The following is a 23335-nucleotide window of genomic DNA, read 5'->3' as shown; positions in this document are numbered from 1 at the left end:
ATGCCCTAGATGACAAGATTTCTTTGAACTGGCTCCAGTTTTTACTCTTAAAAAAGAACTAGTCCTCACTATTCAACTGAAATAACCCCATAAATCAGCAAAGGAAAAATGTCTACAAACAAAACTTATGACAGGAGAAAAAAAACAACAACATTGCAGCAACAACTTCTCTAAGGCATTCTGGCAGGTTGTTGTGTAATATGTTGTTTCACAAATTATTTTTCCAGTGTGTTACACTTGCATCAGATTTAACAACACACTTCAAACTGACTTATGACCTTAATGCTTTGAAGACAGCAAACATATTTTAGATGTAATATTCCTGACATCAAGATGATGAGGGTCTGGACAGGTCTTTTTTTAATTATGCAGATCGATATTTGGTAACTTAACTGATTTTAAAACATTCCTTTAGTTCTTAACCATTAATGTGATATAGACAGTCTTGGAGACATTTGGCAGGATTCACTGGATTAACCACACAGAGCTGCCTTCAAACGCTCTTTTCAGCCAGCTAAGATCAGTTTAAAGAGCAACAGAATGAAGAGCAAGAATAAAGGCAAACAAAAAGAATGATGATTTCCTAAGGTCAGAGTTCAGATCTGCTGGCTTTGTGGATGATCTGATTGTAGTTTGTTTTTCTCTTGGGTTTGTATTTGAGCAGCTTGCTGAAGTCAGTGAGGAGCCTTTCCCAGTAACAAGACACGTCCTCCATACGGAGATGATCCAGAATAAAGTTCTGGCCCCTAAAGAAGTACAGAACCATAAAATTAACTATTAGCACAGACAATGTCTTAAAGGCATACTTCAGCCAAACATATTATATATGTTTACATTACATAACTTATATACACCTTTTTACTTCTGCAGAAAACAAAGGAAGCTAGTCTAAACAATATTGGTAACCAAACTATTTGGTTTACCATTGACTTCCATTAAGAAAAAACACTGCCACATTTTTCAAAATTTCTTCTTTTATATTCCAGAGAAAAAAAAAACTCATACAGGTTTGGAACATGAGGGTGAGTGAATTTGATTTTTTGGTCTCTGTATATACCCGACAAACAAGATTAAATGATAAACTCATTTTAAGTCTGAACAATTTGTTACCTTATAGCAATTTCTCCTGCTACAGCATCGTTTTCTTTCACAAACTGAAGCAGCTCTCTAACAACAGAAAGAAAAACTGTTTAGATGCAGTTCTCTGCATTTAATTACTTTAACAGGTCTAGAACAATATGAGGGCAATATGAGGTAAACAATGACAACATTTCAGCTGAAGATTTTACACAGATCCGTAAATTCTAACATTTCCTTTTCCCCATATATGCAAGACTGAAATTGGTGCTTTGATTGCTCTTGGACATGTCTTTTGAGATATAAATACAGATGTAACATACTTTGTGAAATGCAAAAGGATTTGGAGCACAAACTTAGATTTGAAACCTTTGTCATTGGCCCTTGCCCATTGGTAAAGCTTAGCAAAAGTGTTAATGGAGACAAAAATGACTGGAATTAAAATAACTATTTACTGTGTTAAAGAAAAGAATGAATATTAGCTAGCCAGAGGAAGTTACCTGAGATCAGACAAGTCCTGTTTGACAGGAATGTAGTGAACCCAGGGCTTGAGCTGTGGGTAGAAGAACTCAAGCCAGTCCTCACCGACGTGAAAAACCAGCAAGCCACACAAGAACAGATGCTTCAAGCGGAAACTTGCAGCCACACCTCTAAAGTTAAAAAGGTATCTAAGAGATAGGGAGAACAGACAATCTATAACAAAATGTCTAAATGCTGGTTCACTGACAGACATCTGTTTCTTTGCTGTAGTTCATGCAAAAGCAGAAATCAGACAGGTCTTACTTGTATTCACATTGGTCAACTAGGGGGATTTCTTTGGCAGGGGGTCTACCCAGAGTATCCTGAGGAAAGAAAAACACCACAAAATAGTATTTCTGATATGACAAAGTCTAGATCACATAGATAAAACAGACAGATTTTGAGTTTGCTGAAAATATTAAAGCACCTCTAGCTTGGTCTAGATTAGTATTACCCAAGCCTGTCCTTGTATGCCCCTCAAAATCAAAGCAATAACAATACATATAAAACTGAGGGGCTGCCCTGTTGGAATTCAGCTTCACAATAATAAACCGGAAATAGCAGAATCAGTGAACCAAACTCAGTTAAGGAGACAGTTCAAATTCTCCCATAAAGCAGCTCTAAAAGAATCAGTCTTTTTCCTTGTTCCTTTTATGAAACTGTATGTTGCATGTGAAATGTTTCCATATTAAACCATGGAATGTGTTATTATACAATACATGCTATTTGTTGACAATAAATCATTATTAAAAAATATATAAAAATAAATTTCTGAAAGTTAAGTGTCTTTCAGGCCCCAATTAAGCAAGAAAAAGACAACAGCAGCAAGGCACCCAAACTCCATTAGATGACAGAAATGGAGAAGAAAAAAGGGATGCCCAAAACCAGACTCAAGTCAGGGGACCATTTCACTGGCCTAAGCGAATGAATGGTGCGATACTGATCGAGGATGCCTTTTATATGTTAAATAAGGAGAAACAAACCTTCTCTGACTTCCAGGCCTGGTTCTCTGTGTACTCAGCATCCACAAGTTCAGGGGCTTCTCTTGAGAGAAGGATCAGAGGGTCCCTTTCTGAACTGGTCCTACAAATATGGGCAAAACTAATAGCTTACCCTGAAAACAACACTGCATTTAAGTTTATGGAGACACAACTGACCTAGAGCCTCTAAAGAATCCTTTTGGATTTTTTTTCTTCCAGGGCCATCGAGCAGCAGATCTGAAGAGTGTGAACTAAACATTAGAATATATCTGGCCTGAAATAAATCGACTGTAATGCAGTTAACTCTCTGTATATTCTCAAGCTTTCTTAAATCTCTGGTGCCCACCTTTTTAGGTCATCCCTCATGAGGTCCCATCGGCCCAGTCCAGTGGGGTAAATAGGCCATACAGCAGGACCTCCCTCCCAAAATGTCCATGCAGGGTACATGATGTCCTGGTAGTCTGCGGTCTAAACAATGAACAAAAGTATAACTATGTTAAACAACAATTCGAACCTTACTAATATTCATTTTGTTGTGGAAATAAATGAACCAAGCCCTTTCTGAAAGTTGAAAATAGGATTTTCTATTCACTCATATTCTTTTACCAAAAAAAGATATCATTTGTAATATTTATTTTCTGCATTAAAGGCACAATATGTAATTTTTCGCCACTGAAGGTGACGTTTCAAAATAAACAAAGAGACAAAGGTGTAGTTTGATGATGCCGTGAATGAGTGGGAATCATCCCCACAGCCGATGCAATCCGATGGGACTTGGGCTGAAATCATGTTCATGGATGAGCTAATGATTTATTAACGTAGTAAAATGAAGCAGGGTGAGGCCACTGAACAAGCATGACACACGGCTTGAGAGCAGCGGAGCTTTTATTATGCTACAGTTGACCGCTTCCACACCTTCCGGTCGGGAGTACGTGAAAACCAGAAATTGAGGGGTTATCACGTCATTGGCAGGCGAAACTATGACACTATGGACACGGTGCATTATAAACATTCTTCGAAACATTTGGTATAATACAAGTTCACAAGTAAGCAAAATATATAACACTGTTCTAGTGGTTTTGGGACAATTTAATTAAAAGATCTTACATATTGTGCCTTTATTAGAAAGTGAAGCTATGGGATCAGTCAGTGTTAGTAATCTGAAGGCAGAGGCACAAATTAATGTACTGTAAGTTGCCTTAATATAATTAAGCATGATATACCATATATTACTGACATACCATAAAATAAAATTAGTTTATTGTTCAATGGCAATATACTGGTGTGTGGTTGTACACACCTTACTGAAAGAAAGTACAGGCATGACTGTCTGAACCCATCCAGGAACTTGTGGATAGTCACGCACATTAATCACTACTTCCAAATCTGGCAACCGGTTAATCGTTTTTAGGATGAAGTGCTCAACACCACTGCATCTGCAAAGAAAGGATAATGTCTGATATTCAAAATCCATATGCACACCATAGGGTCATGGTTTTACTTAAAAAAAAAAATTATAATAATAGTTCACCAACCTTGCTGAAAACATGCAGCTTTTTTCTCTGTACAACTGGTTCCCGATGATCTGGTAGTGCGTACCTACACCTCTGTGGACCGTGTCTGCCATCAACCCTTCAGATATACCGTTTTCAAATGGCCTAAGGTCATCTTTTAAGACACTGCAAACAAAAGAGCGATGGAGGAAAGTCTACATTATTTAGCTGTATGCATCTGCAATGTATGTATTCTTTTGTTAGAGCTGCTATGAACAAGGGCTACTTTATATTTGTGAAGTTGACCTGAGATGACAGCTGCAGTTCTCCTGACTGCATGGCTGGTAATTATTTGTGACTTCTGTGATCTTCCTCATGAATGACTGCCAGCGTTTGGCTGATGGAGAGAGAGAGAGAGAGAGAAAGAGAGAGAAAGAGAGAGGGAAACTGTTCAAAACACTGTCTGTTCATTCAATATTTATTCTAAACACAGATTGTTGACAACTATAAAAGTAATACATGCATATTTTCAAAACAGAAGTTTTGCAGGTTTTATGAAGGTAAATTTAAGAAATATATAAATTAAATAGAATGCAATATATCAATAGGGTCTCTTAATGTAAATGTCTTATAAGCAATACTTGAAAGTTTGATCTTCATTACTTTTTAATTCATTTTACAAAAAAAAAAAAAAAAACCTAAACGATCACACTACAAAAAATCTATGTTCTTCCTTGTAAATTTGTCTTGTTTTCCATTGCAAATGTCTAAATCATTAAACACATTAGCAAAACACAAACACAAAGCAAAAGGGCAAATGATATTAAGGCTTTTTTTTGAGTATGCTAACTGATCAAAATGAAGTAGTGAGTTTATGATTTTAAAAAACAGACAAAAAAAAAACATTATTTGCCAATGGACTTAGAAAAATCAACCTAATTCAAAGGAGAAACCTTTCTTTCTCCATTGAAAGATTTTTTTTTTTAGAAGATTTGCTGGGTATAAAAAATTAACTAACGATAAAGACTCTAAAGACAGTTAAAGAATCTAAAGTACGTTAAATTAAGAAATTAAAGCGCGACCGACCAAAGATAGATAACTGCCAGCATCAAACCAAAATTCTATAAATCTCACCGTTATCTGAAAGACACAATTCAACTCCATTCATCAAAAGGATAAAAGACGGCATGAGCAGCCATGGTAACTCCATTTCCCTGCATCAATTAAGCGTGACTGACTGGTTCGATCTGAGGAGAAGTCGATGAATGTACTAGCGTGGTCTGAAACTAGATTAAAAGTCCCCGATTTGACAATAGACAGTAAAAGAAATTTGACTTACTATTTTAGTGGATCCCTAAACATTGGAATAACTAGGGGATTTTAGTAAAGTAATAATGCTTCCTCAGGGGCTCAAATGTAAAAAAAAAAAATCACTATCACTACGGAGAAATTACAATATAGCCTAGCAGTTAGGATAGTGTATAAATATTGTTGCATTATGAGCATGAATGTTGTCATGTAAAAAGTCCTTTAACGTCTCACTTGTTCTTGACTCAACATCCTACACTTCACATAGGCCTGTAGGTGGCACTTGGGCTTCATTTAATGGCTGGTTATGTTAAAACTGTAAATCAATATGCAATGAAGTAAATAAGTGGTAATTAACTATGGGCCTACACCTCGGATGTGCATTATTTATACATTTTTTTCACCTCAAAATGGCCCCTGGGGATATCTTGTCCCTAAATAACAAGTCACTTGAAAATGTTAAAGATAAAGTGTTAAAGAGTGACTGTGAGTGAACTGGAGGCATTCACTTTAATTTACCCCCACTTCAGAATGAAATAATCAGAGAGAGAAGTTTTATGAGGATAAAAAAAACAGTGTGTCTGTGTGTACATACCATATTTTGGGGACACATATGTAAGTGATCTAACCCCAATCCCTGATCTAAAACAAGGGAAAACAAGATGATTACACATTACCCCTGGCTAAAACAAGATGATTACATTATTTTAAATGAGTCTACCCCCCCCAAGATTATTTTTATAAACATGAGCCGCATCCAAAAGTTAAAGGGGGGAGTCTTGCTACAATTTTTACAAATTTTTTAAGTAATGGTGCTCCATACAACATTATCCAGAAAAACAAGTATTAATGATAAATCCCCTGTGATGTTTCTACTGGCTACTGTATAAAAGTATTATAAAAGTATTAAAAAAGATTAATTGGGATCAGCATTCATAGACATTTAGAACTCTATTGGGGTTAGACAACACGTGTCAGGTCCTACTCAATGTCTAAATCATTAATACTGTCAAATGGAATTGATGTTGATGGTTATGAATGATGTTATGATGTTGATGTTTATTAATTATGCAGCCAAGCTATGACATCACAGATCATTATCTAGTCTTGTGTAAAATTCATATAGCTAAAACTGTAAATAATACTCCTTGTTACAAGTATGGTAGAACCATTTCTTCTTCCACAAAATACTGCTTTGTAAGTAATCCTACTGATGTATCCCAATTCCTTAGCACATCCAAAAACTCAGAACACCTTGATGATGTAACAGAAATTATGGACTCTTTTTTAGATAAGGCTGCTTCTTTACGCTTAAGGAAGATTAAGGAAAACAGTCTGACACCGTGGTATAATGAGCATACTCGCACCCTAAAGAGAGTAGCCTGGAAAATGGAGCACAGCTGGAGGAAAACAAAACTAAAGGTATTTCATTTAGCTTGACGGGAAAGTACATTATCCTACAGAAAAGCAATAAAAACTGTTGATCTGATTACTTCTCTTCTCTTTTAGAAGAAAACAAACATAAACCCAAGTATTTATTCAATACAGTGGCTAAATTAACAAAAAATATTATTAATTCATCATTGTCATTAGGATATGCCCCCAAAACATCAAACTGGCTGTTATTAAGCCTCTTATCAAAAAAATAAGTAAAATTAATAAAATAAAATAAAAAACTAGACCCCAAAGAACTAGTTAATTACAGACCGATCTCGAATCTTCTTTTTCAGTCCAAGATACTAGGAAAGGCAGTATCCTCACAATTATATTCCTTCTTAGAGAAAAATGGTATCCATGAGGATTTCCAGTCAGGATTTAGACCATATCATAGTACTGAGACTGCTCTCCTTAGAGTTTCAAAAGACCTGCTCTTATCATCTGATTGTGGTTGTATCTCTCTTTTAGTGCTATTGTCTTAGTCCTGTGTTCGACACTATTGACCACAACATTCTCTTGAATTTACTAAAAAGCTTTTTGCATTAGCCTGGATCAAACAGTACTTATCTGACCACCATCAATTCATTGCAGTGAATGAAGAGGTATCATATCGATCACAAGTGCAGTATAGAGTACCTCAAAGCTCAGTGTTAGGACCGTTACTTTTCACGCTTTACATGTTACCCTTGGGAGATATCATCAGGAAGCATGGTAATAGGTTTCACTGTTTAAAACGTGGATGAGGAATAATTTCTTACTGCTAAATTCTGAAAAAACAGAGGTGTTAATTATAGGACCTAAAAACTCTGCATGTAATAACATAGAACACATAGAAGACTTGATGGCTGCTCTGTCAATTCTTCGTCATAATTTAGGAACCTAGGTGTGCTATTTGATAGCAATCTTTTCTTTGCATTTCTAGAATTTGTAAAACTACATTTTTCCATCTCAAAAATATATCTAAATTACGACCTATCCTCTCAATGTCAAATGCAAAGATGTTAATTCATGCGTTCATGACCTCAAGGTTAGATTATTGTAATGCTTTATTGGGTGGCTGTTATGCACGCTTAATAAACTTGTCCAGCTTGTCCAAAATGCAGCAGCTGGAGTTTTTACTAGAACCAGGAAGTATTATTAGCCCAGTTCTGTCAACACTGCACTGGCTCCCTATCAAACATTGTATAGATTTTAAAATCTTGCTTATAAAGTCCTGAATGGTTTAGCACATCAGTATTTAAGTGAGCTATTATTGCGCTATTATAATCCTCCACATTCGATGCATTCTCAAAACTCTGGCAATTTGATAATACCTCGAATATCAAAATCAACTGCAGGCGGCAGATCCTTTTCCTATTTAGCACTCAAACTTTGGAATAACCTTATTAACATTGTGTCACGGTTCATGAATGCACCGTTTCCTGCTTGTCTCATGTTATGTCATGTTGATTGTTTCATGTGGGTGTTACCGCTGATCATCTGATCAGCGGCAGCTGCAGCTCATTCCACCAGCCTACTTAATGCCCTGTCTTTCGTCTATTGTTTGTCAGATCGTTGTTTGAGGTCCTCCGTTATTCTTGTCTGTGTTCCATCTGCTCAGCTATGTTTGTATCTTGTTCCTGTTCGGTCGCTATTGGAATTACCAGTCATCATACGGATCCCTCACCATCACCCACCTGCGCACTCAATCACCTCCTCACCAGTCTGTGCTGCCATCGAGGTCCCTGCGTCACCCACCATCAACCCAGCCTGGCAATACTTCTCTAATAAACATCATTTACTTGCAACTGCTTCCTGTCCTTAATTCGAACGTGACAGAATGATCTGACCACCCATGGAAGCAGCGAGTAACCCATCACCGGCGTTGAAAGAGTTCCTCAGCGCCAGTGATCGAGGATGGACTCCCAGGAACGGAACCTGAACGACACTGGTCGCGCTGTTCAGGTTTTGGTGGCGCAGGTGTCCGAGTTCACCTAGCAATTACAGCTTCTGAGAGCCCCCACTGCGCCGCTCACACCGCCCATTCCTCCCACACCATCGGAGACCCCCTCCCTGCCGGAACCATGCCTTCCTATTCCGGAAACCTACTGGGGTGAGCCGAATTTCTGTAGAGCTTTCTTAACACGATGCGATATGCACTTCTCTCTTCAACCCAGGACCTTCTCCAATGAACAAGCCAAGGTGGCGTTCGTGTTGACACTGCTCACTGGGAGGGCAACATTATGGGGAACGGTGGTGTGGGAGAATCAAGATCCATGCTGCGCCTCGTTCCAGACACTCTCCGCTGAGATGAAGCAGGTCTTTGATCGAGCCGTCGCCGGGAGAGAAGCGGCTAGGAAGCTAGCCGAATTACGTCAAGGAGAGAGATCAGTTTCAGACTGTTCTATCGAGTTCCGCACCCTGGCGGTGGAGTGTCAATGGAACGAGGAGGCGCAGTGGGACATGTTCCTGCATGGGCTGGCTGACCGCGTCCAGAGGGAGATCTATGCCCTGGACCTTCCGACCTCACTCAATGGGCTCATTGACTCTCCCCTTGCACCCATAGTACTTGGTCATCCCTGGCTCCTCCGTCACAACCCCAAAATAGACTGGCAATTGCATTCCATCCTGGCCTGGAGTAACAAGTGTCATGAGTTTTGTCTAGTGTCTGCTTGTCCGTCTGTTTCTATGTCTGTGTTTCAGGAGGTAGCAGTAGATTTGTCTAACGTGCCCGCGGAGTACCTCGCCCTGAAGGAAGTGTTCAGTAAGTCTTGTGCTGCTTCTCTCCCTCCGCATCGTCCCTATGACTGTGCCATAGATTTACTGTCAGGTAAGTCTCCGCCTAAAGGCAAATTATATTCACTTTCTGTCCCAGAAAGGGAGGCTATGGAGAAATATATTTCTGATTCTCTAGCTTCGAAGTTCATCTGCCCTTCCTCTTCTCCAGCGGGGGCGGGGTTCTTTTTTGTGGGGAAGAAAGACGGATCGCTGCGACCTTGTATTGATTACCGGGGACTGAACAACATCACGGTAAAGAATACTTACCCTTTGCCGTTGATGTCTTCAGCCTTCGAGAGGTTGCAGGGAGCGTTGATCTTCACGAAATTGGACTTACATAATGCTTATCATTTGGTCCGTATCAGGGAGGGGGATGAATGGAAGACCGCTTTTAACACCCCCAGGGGGCACTTTGAATACTTGGTCATGCCCTTTGGGCGCATGGATCCCGAGAAGGTTAAGGCTGTGGTAGAGTGGCCAAGTCTAGATTCCCGTAAGGCCCTACAGAGGTTTCTGGGCTTCACCAACTTCTACCGGCGTTTTATTCGCAACTTCAGTCAACTAGCCGCACCTCTGACCTCCCCCAAAACTACGCACCTCTTGACCTCCCCCAAAACTACGTTCAGGTGGTCAGACACAGCCGAGGCTGTGTTTGTCAAACTGAAGAGCTGCTTCGTTTCAGCCCCTATCCTAATCACCCCTGATCCATCACGTCAGTTTGTGGTGGAGGTCGACGCGTCGGAGGTGGGGGTAGGTGCAGTGTTATCCCAACGTTCTCCCTCAGACGACAAGATGCACCCGTGCGCATTTTTTTCATATCGATTATCCCCTGCCGAACGTAATTATGATATTGGTAACCGAAAATTGTTGGCAGTCAAGATGGCATTGGAGGAATGGCGCCACTGGTTAGAAGGCTCGGGGATTCCTTTTATAGTATGGACCGACCACAAGAATTTAGAATACATTAGTACTGCCAAAAGATTGAACTCCAGGCAGGCTCGGTGGGCACTTTTTTTCGGACATTTTTCGGGCATTGCTCTAATGTGGCTTGTCATCCAGGAGTTAACCGTACTAAATTTTTGGTCAAGCAACGATTCTGGTGGCCACTTATGGCTCACGACATTCACAGTTTTGTTTTGGCTTGCTCGGTTTGCGCCACTGGTAAGACTTCCAATCGACCCCCTGATGGGTTACTTAAACCCCTGCCGGTCCCTTAGAGACCCTGGTCCCATATCGCACTAGATTTTATTACCGCCCTCCCGCCCTCCCAGGGCAACACGGTAGTTTTGACCATGGTGGACCGGTTCTCGAAGGCGGCCCACTTTATTCCCTTGCCGAAATTACCCTCAGCCAAGGAGACAGCGTTGACCGTCGTAGATCACGTCTTTCATTTACATGGCCAAATTTTGGCGTGAATTTTGTAGATTACTGGGAGCGACTGTAAGTCTGTCCTCAGGGTTTCATCCCCAGAGCAATGGTCAAACCGAGAGAGCAAACCAAGATTTGGAAAGGGTGTTGCGATGTTTGGTCTCCAAGAATCCTTCCTCCTGGAGCCAACAACTGTCAATGGTGGAGTACGCCCACAATACATTACCAGCCCGCGAGACTCTACTCCAAGTGGGGGCGCGCACCAAGGCTAAAGCCGACCGCCACCGGTCTAGGCCTGCCGTATACGTCGTGGGTCAAAAAGTGTGGCTTTCTACCAAGAACCTTCCCCTCCGTTCCGTCTCTAATAAACTGGCTCCCAAATTTATTGGCCCGTTCACTGTCACCAAGATCATTAGTCCGGTGGCAGTCCGCCTTAAACTTCCTCCAGCGTACAGGAGAATTCACCCCGCCTTTCATGTATCTAAAATAAAGCCTGTATTTCATTCTCCGATTAATCCGCCTGCCCCGGAGAAGTTTGGTGCCTGCTAGAGACATCCTGGATCACTCTCTTATCGATGATTACAATCGACAGGTAAGGGAGTCTGGGGACGCCAGGAGGCGTCTTTAGGAGGAGGGGTACTGTCACAGTTCATGAATGCACCATTTCCTGCTCGTCTCATGTTACGTCATGTTGATTGTTTCATGTGGGCAGCTGCAGCTCATTCCACCAGCCTCCTTAATGCCCTGTCTTTCGTCTCTTGTTTGTCAGATCGTTGTTTGAGGTCCTCCGTTATTCTTGTCTGTGTTCCATCTGCTCAGCTACGTTTGTATCTTGTTCCTGTTCGGTCGCTATTGGAATTACCAGTCATCATACGGATCCCTCACCATCACCCACCTGCGCACTCAATCACCTCCTCACCAGTCTGTGCTGCCATCGAGGTCCCTGCGTCACCCACCATCAACCCAGCCTGGCAATACTTCTCTAATAAACATAATTTACTTGCAACTGCTTCCTATCCTTAATTCGAACGTGACACATTGTTCGGGAAGCTGACATACTCTGCCAGTTTAAATCGAGATTAAAGACCCATCTCTTTAACCTGGATTACACATAAAACACTTACACATTTCTAATATTCAAATTAAAGGATTTTTAAGCTGCATTATAATTAGGGAAAAGGGAACCGGGAACACTTCCCATAACACACAATGTACTTCCAACATCATTAGAAGAATGGCATCTACGCTAATATTAGTCTGTTTCTCTCTTATTCCGAGGGTCACCGTAGCCACCAGATCTAGTCTGTATCCAGCCCAGATTGTGGATCAGCACCTAGAAAGGACCTCTACAGCCCTGAAGGACAACGGAGACCAGGACAACTAGATACTAGTCCCAGAGACAGATCCCCTGTAAAGACCTTGTCTAAGACAGCCACCGGGACAAGACCACAGGAAACAGATGATTCTTCTGCACAATCTGACTTTGCTGCATCCTGGAATTGAACTGCTGGTTTCATCTGACCAGAGGAGAACTGGCCCCCAACTGAGTCTGGTTTCTCCCAAGTTTTTTTTCTTCATTCTGTTACTGATGGAGTTTTGGTTCTAGCTACATTCACTTCTTTGCTCTCCCATTTTCTGTATTATTTCCTTCTACTCTCACATGAGCTGGTACCCACCATTTAAATCCTGTACAGTATAACTTTTATAATATTTCATACAAGACGTCTACGTCTACTTCTGTCAATATATTCCTATTACACTCTCAGAGAAAAAAAAAGTATAAAAGCTGTCTAGTATAAAGGCGGCATTTTTTTTAAATTATATGGACCATTAAGGTACTAACGTATACATTTTAGGTTTTAATGTGTACCTTTAAGGTACTTAATGGACACATTAGGGTAAATAAGGTAAAAATGTGTAGCGCTCCAGTGACCGCTTCTGTACATTTTTCTGAGCGTGTACCCTTTTGTCACAATGATTATCGTCTACATGTTGAGAGACTAGTACTGTTATTCCCTATGAAACACATGTCTGTCCTCTTTTTCTTCACATTATGATTTATTTTTAGCTTTTAAATGACTGGGTCACTAAAAGAGGCCTACATTCCCCATGGGAATACTCATTGGAATGTCTATCAAATATCTTATCCTATCATGTCTGTGCCTAATTATTGGGAAGAGGTGAGGTGGCAAAAATGAGAGAGAGAGAGAGAGCATAAGATGTTATTTAGTGTTGAAGAACTACACATTGAGTCTCATTGTCCTGCAGGATCTTATCAGACACTTTTTACTCATCTGTTTAACCATTTCTACTATGCTGTCCATCTGGCTTGTCTTGGTTTCCTGCATAGATTTTCTCTTGTATTCTTCTGCAGAGGAGGGTCTGGAATTTCCCAGTTTTGATGGCAAGGACAGAGTTCTAAATGTCAATGAGAGGAACTATAAGAAGGCATTAAAGAAGTATGACATGATGTGTTTGCTGTATCATGAACCCATGCCTTCAGATAAGGAGCTCCAGCAGCAGTTTCACATGAGGGTAATGGTTCTGGAGGTAAGAAATTATTGAGAGAAATTTAGTGGATGAATAAGAACAGATATATTGCATGGCATACTTTTAGAACCGACCATCATATGTATTACGATGGACATATATTTGGGTGGGAGGTCTCACATGGTAAACAAAATGTGGAAACTGGTAGGATAAAAAAATTAATGAAAATTATAGCAGAGAAGACCTCTGAAAAACATTTTGTCAATGTCAATAAGTATCTTAATATCTTGTAGTTTCAAATTTTCTGACGTCAATGTTAGTGTAGACTGTAAAACATTTTTACCCTTTTAAAAAATAAATTGCAAAACCTAATTAGAATGGTAAAAATTAGTACACTCATATGTTTTCAAGGTATATGAAAAATATGTATCAGTTTTTATTTGATGGTCATGTAAGGTAAATTATATTTTTAAAATTACATTAATTTAAAGTTATATGAAAGTTTTTGTATGATATAGTATGATAAAAACATTACATTTCTACCAAATTGACATGCATTTAAAGTACATATTTAAATTTTTTGGACTAACGGTTTGTCATTGACCCAGTTTGCAGTTTCAGTTCTTTTTAACCTAAGCGATCCTTGGAACATGCATAAATACCCATTGGTTGGAAATCAGTAACTTGAAATATGCTTGATGATACTAGATCTGAAAAAGTCTCTTCAGGATAAGTGAAGTACTATAACATAAATTTCCAAAATTGTTTAAGATGTTTGCTCCATATAAAATGATTCATAGAGTTACAATTGACTGCACCAGGGTGTCAGATATCTGCATTCTGTGTCTACCTCAAGTGGAATTTAGTGTGAAGACTGACCTGATTTGGAGGCTGACAAAGGCTCCACAAACACCAGTGCTGAGTCTGCTTATGATAAAGTTGATCAAGTATAGTTTTGATTATGCCGATATTAGCTATACATTATACAAAACTTACTGTGGAAGTTTTGCTCCAGACTGAATTGCACAGAATTCTCACAGTATGAATGTACTGATATTTCCCTTTCATGCATCACCAGCTTGCTGCACAAGTTCTCGAAGACAAGGACATTGGTTTTGGATTGGTAGACTCACATAAAGATGCTAAGGTTGCCAAGAAGCTTGGTAAGAGGATTTGTTCCAATGAATCACTGTAATAATTACATTACTTTTTAGATAAAGTTTTCTTTCTTAGGGTTTCAGAAACAAACACTCAATATGTCTTGGTATTGTTGAGGTCGGACACATAGCATCCTCGCTGAATCATGTGATTTTTGCCCATTAGGTCTGGAGGAGGAAGAAAGCATCTATGTGTTTAAGGATGAAAGAGTGATTGAGTTTGATGGAGAACTCTCTGCAGATACACTGGTTGAATTCCTGCTGGATGTGAGTGAGTTTGCTGGGCTGGATAAGTATCGGGTCTTTGGCTACAGCTTATTTTGTGATTTCTTAACAGACCATATACGGTTATACTTCTTCAATAACAGCACAAATGTATAATACGATTATTGTTCTGGATCAGTATTATTGTATTTTATAGTTACTTATTGCAAGAATGTCATTATAAATAGCACAGAGTTTAAGCTAAACAATTTTGTGCATATTCTGTAGCTGTGTATTTCGTTGTTTTATTGCATGGATCGGGCTAATATGGCTCTCTCACTGCAAAAATTGTAACCTAAATTGATCCTTTAATCATTTCTACATATTTACTCTATATATAGTATAATAGTTTTGGTGGTAAAAATGTGTGTATTACAGCAATATTATATATTTACATTTATTTAATTGATTACATATTTCTCATATGAATAATATTTTTGACTTAATTTTCCAGTTAATTTTCAGTGCTGTGTGTTTCACATTATTCTTCAGCTGCTGGAGGACCCAGTGGAATTGATCAGTAACCCAATGGAACAACGTGCCTTTGAACGAATGGATGAAGACATACGCCTTATTGGCTACTTTAAGGGAGAAGTCTCTGAACGTGAGTTTTTTAAAATAAACTCTGCATGTAAAATTTGAATTTTGCTGCTATGCTCTAATCAGTAGTGTGTTGAGGCACCATGCAAACTAGATGGGCCCCCAGAACATGATTTCTATCGAGGGGGACCTAGAGTCAAGATTCAAGATTTGTATTCGTCACATACAAAATTATATATAGCGTATATAACCAGCAGTGAAATGTGAATAAATATCTGACAAAGAAAAAAGGAAAGTGTGAAAAACCAACTCAAAGTCCGACTCAAACTCAAAAAATGTGATCTACTGTGACATTATTCTAAACAGTGTGTCCTCATGCCTTAACATAAGCCCAACAGAGGAAGGAAGGAGGGGGCTTACGAGGAGGATAAGGACCTGGCAGATGGGACCTCAAAATCAAGGGAAGAGCAGGGAAGGAGATGATGGCAGGAGGAGCCAAGGAGGAATTGTCAGTGAAGGAGGGAGGAGCCATGGTGTAGTCAGGATGCCGACCAACTGAAGTAGAGACGAGGATGGCAGAGACCCAGGCAGAACTAATGAGCCAAAGACCCAGGGTGACTCCTGAGACTTTGAGGGCCAAAGCAGAGGCTCAGGCTCACAGGACTGAGGTGGAGATGGGGGCTCAGCAGGCCAAGCCAGAGCTGGAGGGAGTGAGTTCTGAGGTGGATACGGAAGGAAGGGGGAGCCCAGCAGAACAAGAGGGATGAGGCACAGCCAGGGACTGGAAGACCATGGTGGAGGCAGATCGACAACTGATCAAACTGGAGTCCGAGGACTGATGGATCTCAGTGGAGCTGAGGGAGCATGAAACCCTGGGGGAGCAGAAGCCGTCAGAGGGCCAAGGTGGAGTACAGGGCTAGGAGGCGGAAGGAAGGGGGAGCCCAGCAGAACAAGAGGGATGAGGCACAGCCAGGGACTGGAAGACCATGGTGGAGGCAGATCGACAACTGATCAAACTGGAGTCCGAGGACTGATGGATCTCAGTGGAGCTGAGGGAGCATGAAACCCTGGGGGAGCCGAAGCCGTCAGAGGGCCAAGGTGGAGTACAGGGCTAGGAGGCCTGAGGTGTAGACAAGGGGCAGAGCTCGACACCTGGAACCCCCAGGTGACTCAGAGCAGCTGTATGGAGGCACTGATGGTGAAACTGAGAGACTGCAAATTCTGCAAATTCTTCAGCTCTGCCTCCACTGTATCCCTTATACAGTGGAGGCAGTGCGGAAGAACTGGATTAATTTATCAGAGAGGAGAGAGAGTGGGTCTGGGCTGGAGCAATGCCAATTAATGAGACTTTGTACTAATTAACGAAGGAGATTTAGTGCTAGATGGATCCAGCGGAGACATAGGAGATTTAAGGTTGGCCGGAACCAGTGAGATATGGGAAATTCAGAGCTGGGTGAAACCAGTGGATAAACAGAAGATTCAGGGCTGGGCAGAACCAGTAGTAATAATCCTGTATTACTTACTTAGGTCTAGGCAGAACCAGTCAGAAAGGTAGGTTTAGGGAAATAAATCCTCATTTAATGCTGCAGAGGGCTGCTGCAGCTCAGCCTTATTGATGGGAGTGTGGGTGTGGCTCCACTCCATGCCCTCAAACTACATGAGCATGCTCAATGGAACACAAGGTGTTGCTGGCTCACATACCTGGTAAGATTGGTAGGCCAACTTTGTCCCCTGGGATGGATGTGTCAGCAGGCTTTGTCTTCATAGAGGGCTTTAGCTCTGGCACATGGTCTGTAGCAGGCATCAGCTCTGGCTCTGGGTCTGCAGTTGGCTCTAGTTCAATTTCCAAGGAGGGCTCGCTGACTTTATAGCATCTATAAAGACAGCCTTCATGACTTTAATGTGAAACTAGCCACAGCTAGACAGAATTTCTTCTCAAACCTTATAAACAGTAACTTAAATAACACTCGTACTCTTTTTGCCACTGTTGAAAGACTGACAAACCCCCCAAGTCAGATTCCCAGTGAAATGCTCTCAGACAGCAAATGCAATGAGTTTGCATCCTTCTTTTCTGAGAAGATCATCAATATCAGGAAGGCGTTTAGCACATTTTTTAAAACTTGTAATACAAAAAATGTTTGCAATAATCAACGTAATCAATCAACTGGGTAAGTAAGGTGATAACTATTAGTTATTTTATTTTTTTACCCTATTCACCTGCAGTGTCTCACCTTAAAAGGTTTTATACTATGAAGGTGTATGAATGTTCTGAGGTGTGCAATTATTTGTCTGATCGAGGTCTTGAGGTTTGGTAACTGTAATATAAGCGGAATAATTGACTCTGGGTCGTTGAATTATTAGAAAAATAATGCACACTTTAGGTGTAACGGCCATGACGTGATAACTCAATGGCCCGTTGTCAGTTATTCCTTACATAATGCATACCAGCCAGCCAATCAGAATTGAGTATTCACACTGACCATTGCATAAAATAATCTAACCAGTACATGATAATATCTTCTCATACTATAAGTTAATGAAATCCACATTTAAATAACTAAAGCACATGCCTAAACAGGAAATATAGCAAGCATGAAAATAAACACATTTAGGCCAAACTTAAGTTTTAAATATTAAACAAAGGCACAGGGTCAGGGTACAGGGTCAATTACGCACACACAGGAAAAATAGAATGAAATGACTAAAACTCAGTCCTCTGCACAGTACAGTACAGCCATATACAACAAAGGGCAAGCGGTGGGCATAGGTGCAGCTAATAAAGCCTGTGAGAAAACAAAACAAACAACACCAGAGTTTTGACCAGGAGCTATGATGACCCCAGAGACTATTAAATGCTGCCTAATTGTTCAAAGAGATCAACACAGTTATAGAGCCATTTCCCAAAAAGGCACAGTCACTTTCCCAATAAAATCAAAGTCACTTGACTGCTACTGTATACAGCTTTTATTAAAAACACAGTTTCAGCTGGGAAGACTTTGCTGTAACATCTTGTTTATGTTGTGAGAACAGAAGCTGCGTGGTACTTCAGCACTGCCACCTTTTACCATGTCATTACAGTTTTTATATATATATATAACTTTCTTTTTCTTTCTCAGATTATAAGGCCTTTCAGCTGACCGCAGAGAAGTTCCAACCATATGTGAAGTTTTTTGCCACTTTTGACAAAAGGGTGCGTACAGTACATTCCCATGATAACAAGAATGAAACCATGACATGTGTTAGTCTGGTTTAGAAGAATGTGTATGTGTCCTCCATCTTTAATGAAAAGGGATTGTGTATTGCTTTAATTTGTAACTGTTTCATGCTGCAGGTGGCTAAACAACTGACTCTAAAAATGAATGAAATCGATTTCTATGAGCCCTTCATGGAAGAGCCTGTCACCATCCCTGGCAAACCCAACACAGAGGAGGAGATAGTGGATTTTGTCAATCAACATAGAAGGTGATATCAGTGGCATCCTCAGAACTTTGCCATCGCCAAAGATCACCTAAAATATGAATTTTCATTCTTAAATCACAGTGTTTGATCCTCACTCAGGCCCACTCTGAGGAAGCTTCGTGCTGAGGACATGTTTGAGACTTGGGTGAGCAAGACTGGATTGTGGGAGTATCTGTACAGTAGGCCAATGTTAATAGTACATTAAATGGCTGCTGGTTCTTTGCTTGAAGTGATCTGTCTCTGCTCAATCAATAGGAGGATGACATGGACGGAATCCACATTGTTGCCTTTGCTGAGGAGGAGGATCCAGGTTTTTTAATTCCTTACAACAGAGAATAACAAGCTGACAATTTCTTACTGCCATTACCAAGACTTTACCATTTCATTTTTTCTGATCTCTTTTTAATTTAATAGATGGTTATGAATTCCTGGAAATTCTAAAGGAGGTTGCAAGGGACAATACTAAAAACCCAGATCTCAGCATAGTTTGGATTGATCCTGATGAATTTCCTCTGGTGAGACAATATTCTATCCATTTCTACACACTGTTTCTCTGCGTTGGTGTAATGTGATGATTCATTTGTCTGCAGTTGACTACATACTGGGAGAAAACCTTTAAGGTGGACCTTTTCCGACCCCAGATTGGTGTGGTGAATGTGACTGATGTAAGTAACTTTGGTTATGATGTTCTATACTTTCTGTTTTGCCTCCATCACTTTGTTAAAACATTTTTATTAAAAAAATGTCTCTTTATCCTACATTGCAATGTATGACACATCATTCCCTTTAAAAAAAAGCTACACATAACATAATAAACCATTAAATCACACATTTTATTTATAAAATAAACAAATCCTCCTGATTTTTAATGGAAGACCAGTGGCCAGCTGCTTCAATTGCTTAGACTAGCCTTGAAAGTTAATCATCTATTTTTAAAGTCAGTAAAATAAAAAACGTAATTTAAATTTGAAAAGTAAGACTGTTTAAGACTTGATTTACTGCTAGTTGATTAAACTAGTTCTTAGGTTACTATCTAAACTAAATGGCTATGTTTAAACAGCTGGACCCTGGTTAATGTTTGTAACTTGAATGCCATTCCTCTTTCGCTTCCAGTTATTTTATACAATAAATAGTCCGTTATACTGCTTGATTCTGCAAACTAGTATTTCTTAATATGTTACAGTATTATGATTATCATAAACAAACTGGTTTGTAGCACAAATAGTTTTAGTTTACAGCACTTTGTTACTCTTCTAGTTATTTACCTACTGAATCAGAAGTTTCACACGTTCACTGAAAACAGCTTACAGTACATTCATGATGCAAAATAAGGTACAAAGCTTACATATTCATCATCTTTTACTTAACTGTGTGTGTGCTGACCAGGCTGACAGTGTGTGGTTGAACATGCCTAATGATGAAGCTCTACCGTCAGCTGAGGAGCTGGAGGACTGGATAGAGGATGTTCTCTCTGGAAAGGTCAACACTGAGGATGATGATGACGACGATGATGATGATGACGACAAAGATGATATTGATGATGATAGTAGTGATGAAGACCATTATGGTGGTGATGATGATGATTAAGTGGTATATTGAAAAACTAACCACAGAGTTAACTATCTTTCCACAGATTAACTTATGGTTTATTTAATGCAGAAATTATTTTATTTACTATATAACTGTCTGCACTGCCAGCAAGAGACATTTAATAATGTAAAACGCAAAACATATAATGACATATTAAAATTTTGGTGCTGCTTATTCATCTGGAACTGTATACACTCTTATAAATAAAGGTGCTTTAAAAGGTTCTTCAAGCGATGCCATAGAAGAACATTTTTGGTTCCACAAAGAACCATTCAGTCAAAGGTTCTTTAAAGAACCATCTCTTTCTTACCTTTTTATAATCTGAAGAACCATCTTTCACCACAAAGAACCCTTTGTGAAACAGAAAGTTTCTTCAGATGTTAAAGTTTTCTTTATGGAACCATTTAGACAAAAAGGTTATTCTATGGCATTGTTAAGCACCTTTATTTTTAAGAGTGTATGGCTGGAACTGTAATATGGCTACAGGAAAAGGGTGTTCTGTAGTACTACCTATGTACCTATGATGTATTAGCATGTTCAATAAAGAACACAAAATATTATTTTGTTATATAGTCTGTTTTTATTAATATTGGTATGTACCTATAGTAAATCATGTTTGAGGGACACATTTGTACCTATAAGTGAGCTATATCTGATTAAACTTCCCTTTGGTGGCATCCAGCAATACCCTAATTTGTAAAAACAGCCAAGATAGCAAAGCTGAGTTGAAAATCCAGTGTGGCAAATTTGAAACTGCAGCTTCACCGTTGTACTGAATCAGAGAAAGGCATCTTGAGTGATTTACTGCCACGGCATGTATTTGCACATACAGTACAGTGTCTCACAGGGTATACTCTAATAGTATACTCTAAACTTAAGAGCATGTCATTGCTGATTTGTTTATATTTTAATTATTTGCAGTCGGAATTAATATTTATAATCTGGCCCATATGAGCAATGAGCTCATGAACTAATTCAGAACAAAAGATCAAAGTATAGTTGTTATAGTTCAACAACCTCAACAAGTACACATAATTGGCAGTAAGAAAAGTTAAGAGATTAAAGTCAGTGCTATTAAAAATGTCTGTTTTATTTAAATGTTTGATGTGAGCTTTGAAGCATATTTGTTGTAACAAAATCAGGCATACAAACAGTGGCCTTTGGCAAGTGAGATGCGAGTTGTAAATTGTGAATGACTTATCAGCACATACATAAACACACTGCAAAAGCAGAGGCACAGTCTCAGTATGAGTGGTTTATATAAAGTAACTCCATCACTGTCTTAAAAAATGTCTTAATATAAAAGTTTTATCATAAAATTGCATTTGACAACATTGGAATATAGAACAGAATGAAGGAAAAGTCGAGAATAATAACCCATGATAAAAAAGCCATAATAAAGTGTAACTTAAAATGCCAGTCTAAGTGCAAAACCAGGTCAATAAAAATTATAACATCCATTTCCCCTCAAGAAGGTGCTGTGATGGTTAATTCTTCCAATGACAGAAAAACGTAAAGTGATGAAAAACACAATTCGGTCATCAAACTTGTATAAACAGACTTTATTCTGTGGAACACAAAAGATATTTTGAGAAATGTCTCAGTGCTTGTTTTGCCCATGTAAAGGAAGGCAATGGCAGCCAAAATGGTTTGGTTACAAACAATGCTTCAAAAGACCTTTTGTGTGCGTACATGCGTGTGTATTCCTCAGAGGAAGGTATGTCAAAAGAATTTTGGGGGAAATTATCCCTTTAATTGATATAGATTTCAAGCATTCATACGTTTTTTTAAATAAAAATAAAATAAAATTGTATATGTTATGCATATATATGTTGTGACGAGTGTGGCGGGGCCGAGGGACACTCGCCGGTCTCGAGTCCCATGGAGGAGATGGAGGGATATAAAACCGGAGCGACGACAGTGACGGACGAGAGAGGACCAGGCCTGGATTTTAGTTTGTGTTTTGCTTTTTATTTGTGCGCGTCAGTCGTCCGTGAGGGGCTGACGCGCTGTTTTGTATTTCTTTTGTCATTATTAAAGTTTCAGTTGATTGTCCACCGGTTCCCGCCTCCTTCTTCCCGATGATTAGGAAGGTTTTATCATTACATATGTCATGATACTCGAACACTTTAACTTGTTATAATCCTTTGTAATTCCCCACTTTGAAAAAAAACCCCATCTGTTTTAGAACAATTTTGTAAAAAAAAAGATTTGCTGTCCAACAACAACATTATAAATGAAGGTAAAATAGGCAATGGTCATGACCAATCAATTGTTTCTCAGCAGTATCTCATCATTTGCAGACAAAACTTCCCAGTTCTCAGAGGGGACATTCTTTAATTTCATAGACCTAGATGACATTCTCATGAGCTGTTTTTATAGCTTCACTGCTGTGAGGCATAGAATAAGAAACAGGACAGGACACAAGAGATCACACATAATCTCTACTCATCTGAATAGCTCAAATTGAGTCCATGCCTAATTACAACTCCCTACAGTCTGCTTTAAAGAGCACCTCTTAAAATATATGACATGCAGGGTACAGGCCAAGCACCTCTTTATTCCCAGAGATCTGGGATTTAAACATATGGTTTTACTGACCATGTTTGTAATTGTCATGAGGAATAAGAAAAGCCAAATACAAAGCAAAAAAGGGTTCATTTCCTAATTGATTGTTTTAAACTCATAATTATGAACTTTTATCTCTTAATTGCAAATCATTTTTGCATCTTTTAGCATCATTTTTTAGAAATGAGGTCCAGGTGTAATTTTGTAGTGTGCTATAACGTGTCTGGTTAGATCATTTGCTTTAATGCTTGAGAACAGATTGTGTTTCTTTAGGTTAATTAGTTGCCTCTCATGCTTAAAAATCCCAAACTATACAATCTTCACAAGT

The 23335-nt window shown here is 39.4% G+C and overlaps 2 protein-coding genes across 3 annotated transcripts; one reads left to right on the top strand and one right to left on the bottom strand.

The window, feature by feature from the left end:
- Positions 1–58: 58 nt before the first annotated feature.
- LOC132141911 (protein O-glucosyltransferase 1-like) lies at positions 59–5335 on the bottom strand. 2 transcript variants are annotated; one of them, XM_059551562.1, is made up of 11 exons: positions 5204–5335; positions 4376–4466; positions 4112–4255; positions 3877–4012; positions 2923–3044; positions 2754–2813; positions 2580–2679; positions 1861–1919; positions 1578–1745; positions 1111–1167; positions 59–746 (listed from the first exon to the last, which is right to left on the bottom strand). In XM_059551562.1, exons 1-11 carry the CDS (start codon positions 5277–5279, stop codon positions 590–592), a joined length of 1170 nt encoding a protein of 389 aa, XP_059407545.1. In that variant the 5' UTR covers positions 5280–5335; the 3' UTR covers positions 59–589. The 2 variants fall into 2 exon arrangements, with proteins under 2 accessions (XP_059407545.1, XP_059407546.1); XM_059551563.1 differs by lacking the exon at positions 1111–1167.
- A 7812-nt stretch (positions 5336–13147) lies between these two features.
- LOC132142485 (calsequestrin-2-like) lies at positions 13148–20999 on the top strand. The gene is made up of 11 exons (XM_059552388.1): positions 13148–13489; positions 14508–14592; positions 14753–14853; positions 15343–15454; positions 18507–18580; positions 18722–18852; positions 18949–18994; positions 19105–19159; positions 19264–19364; positions 19440–19514; positions 20236–20999. The coding sequence occupies exons 1-11, from the start codon at positions 13253–13255 to the stop codon at positions 20434–20436; spliced, it is 1218 nt and encodes a 405-aa protein (XP_059408371.1). The 5' UTR covers positions 13148–13252; the 3' UTR covers positions 20437–20999.
- The last annotated feature ends 2336 nt before the right edge of the window (positions 21000–23335 follow it).

Source organism: Carassius carassius, chromosome 6, assembly GCF_963082965.1.
Source record: "Carassius carassius chromosome 6, fCarCar2.1, whole genome shotgun sequence".
NCBI lineage: Eukaryota > Metazoa > Chordata > Actinopteri > Cypriniformes > Cyprinidae > Carassius > Carassius carassius.
This window is presented reverse-complemented; position numbering and strand designations above follow the sequence as displayed.

Excerpts from the sequence above, each read along its gene's own strand:
- LOC132141911 (XM_059551562.1), bottom strand. The coding sequence starts at position 5,279 with ATGGAGTTACCATGGCTGCTCATGCCGTCTTTTATCCTTTTGATGAAT. Across the intron at positions 4,467-5,203 it reads ATTGTGTCTTTCAGATAACG|CCAAACGCTGGCAGTCATTC; the intron begins GTGAGATTTATA and ends TCTCTCCATCAG. Across the intron at positions 3,045-3,876 it reads CTGTACTTTCTTTCAGTAAG|ACCGCAGACTACCAGGACAT; the intron begins GTGTGTACAACC and ends TTCATTGTTTAG.
- LOC132142485 (XM_059552388.1), top strand. The coding sequence starts at position 13,253 with ATGCTGTCCATCTGGCTTGTCTTGGTTTCCTGCATAGATTTTCTCTTG. Across the intron at positions 14,593-14,752 it reads TAAGGTTGCCAAGAAGCTTG|GTCTGGAGGAGGAAGAAAGC; the intron begins GTAAGAGGATTT and ends TTTGCCCATTAG. Across the intron at positions 19,160-19,263 it reads TGCTGAGGAGGAGGATCCAG|ATGGTTATGAATTCCTGGAA; the intron begins GTTTTTTAATTC and ends TTAATTTAATAG.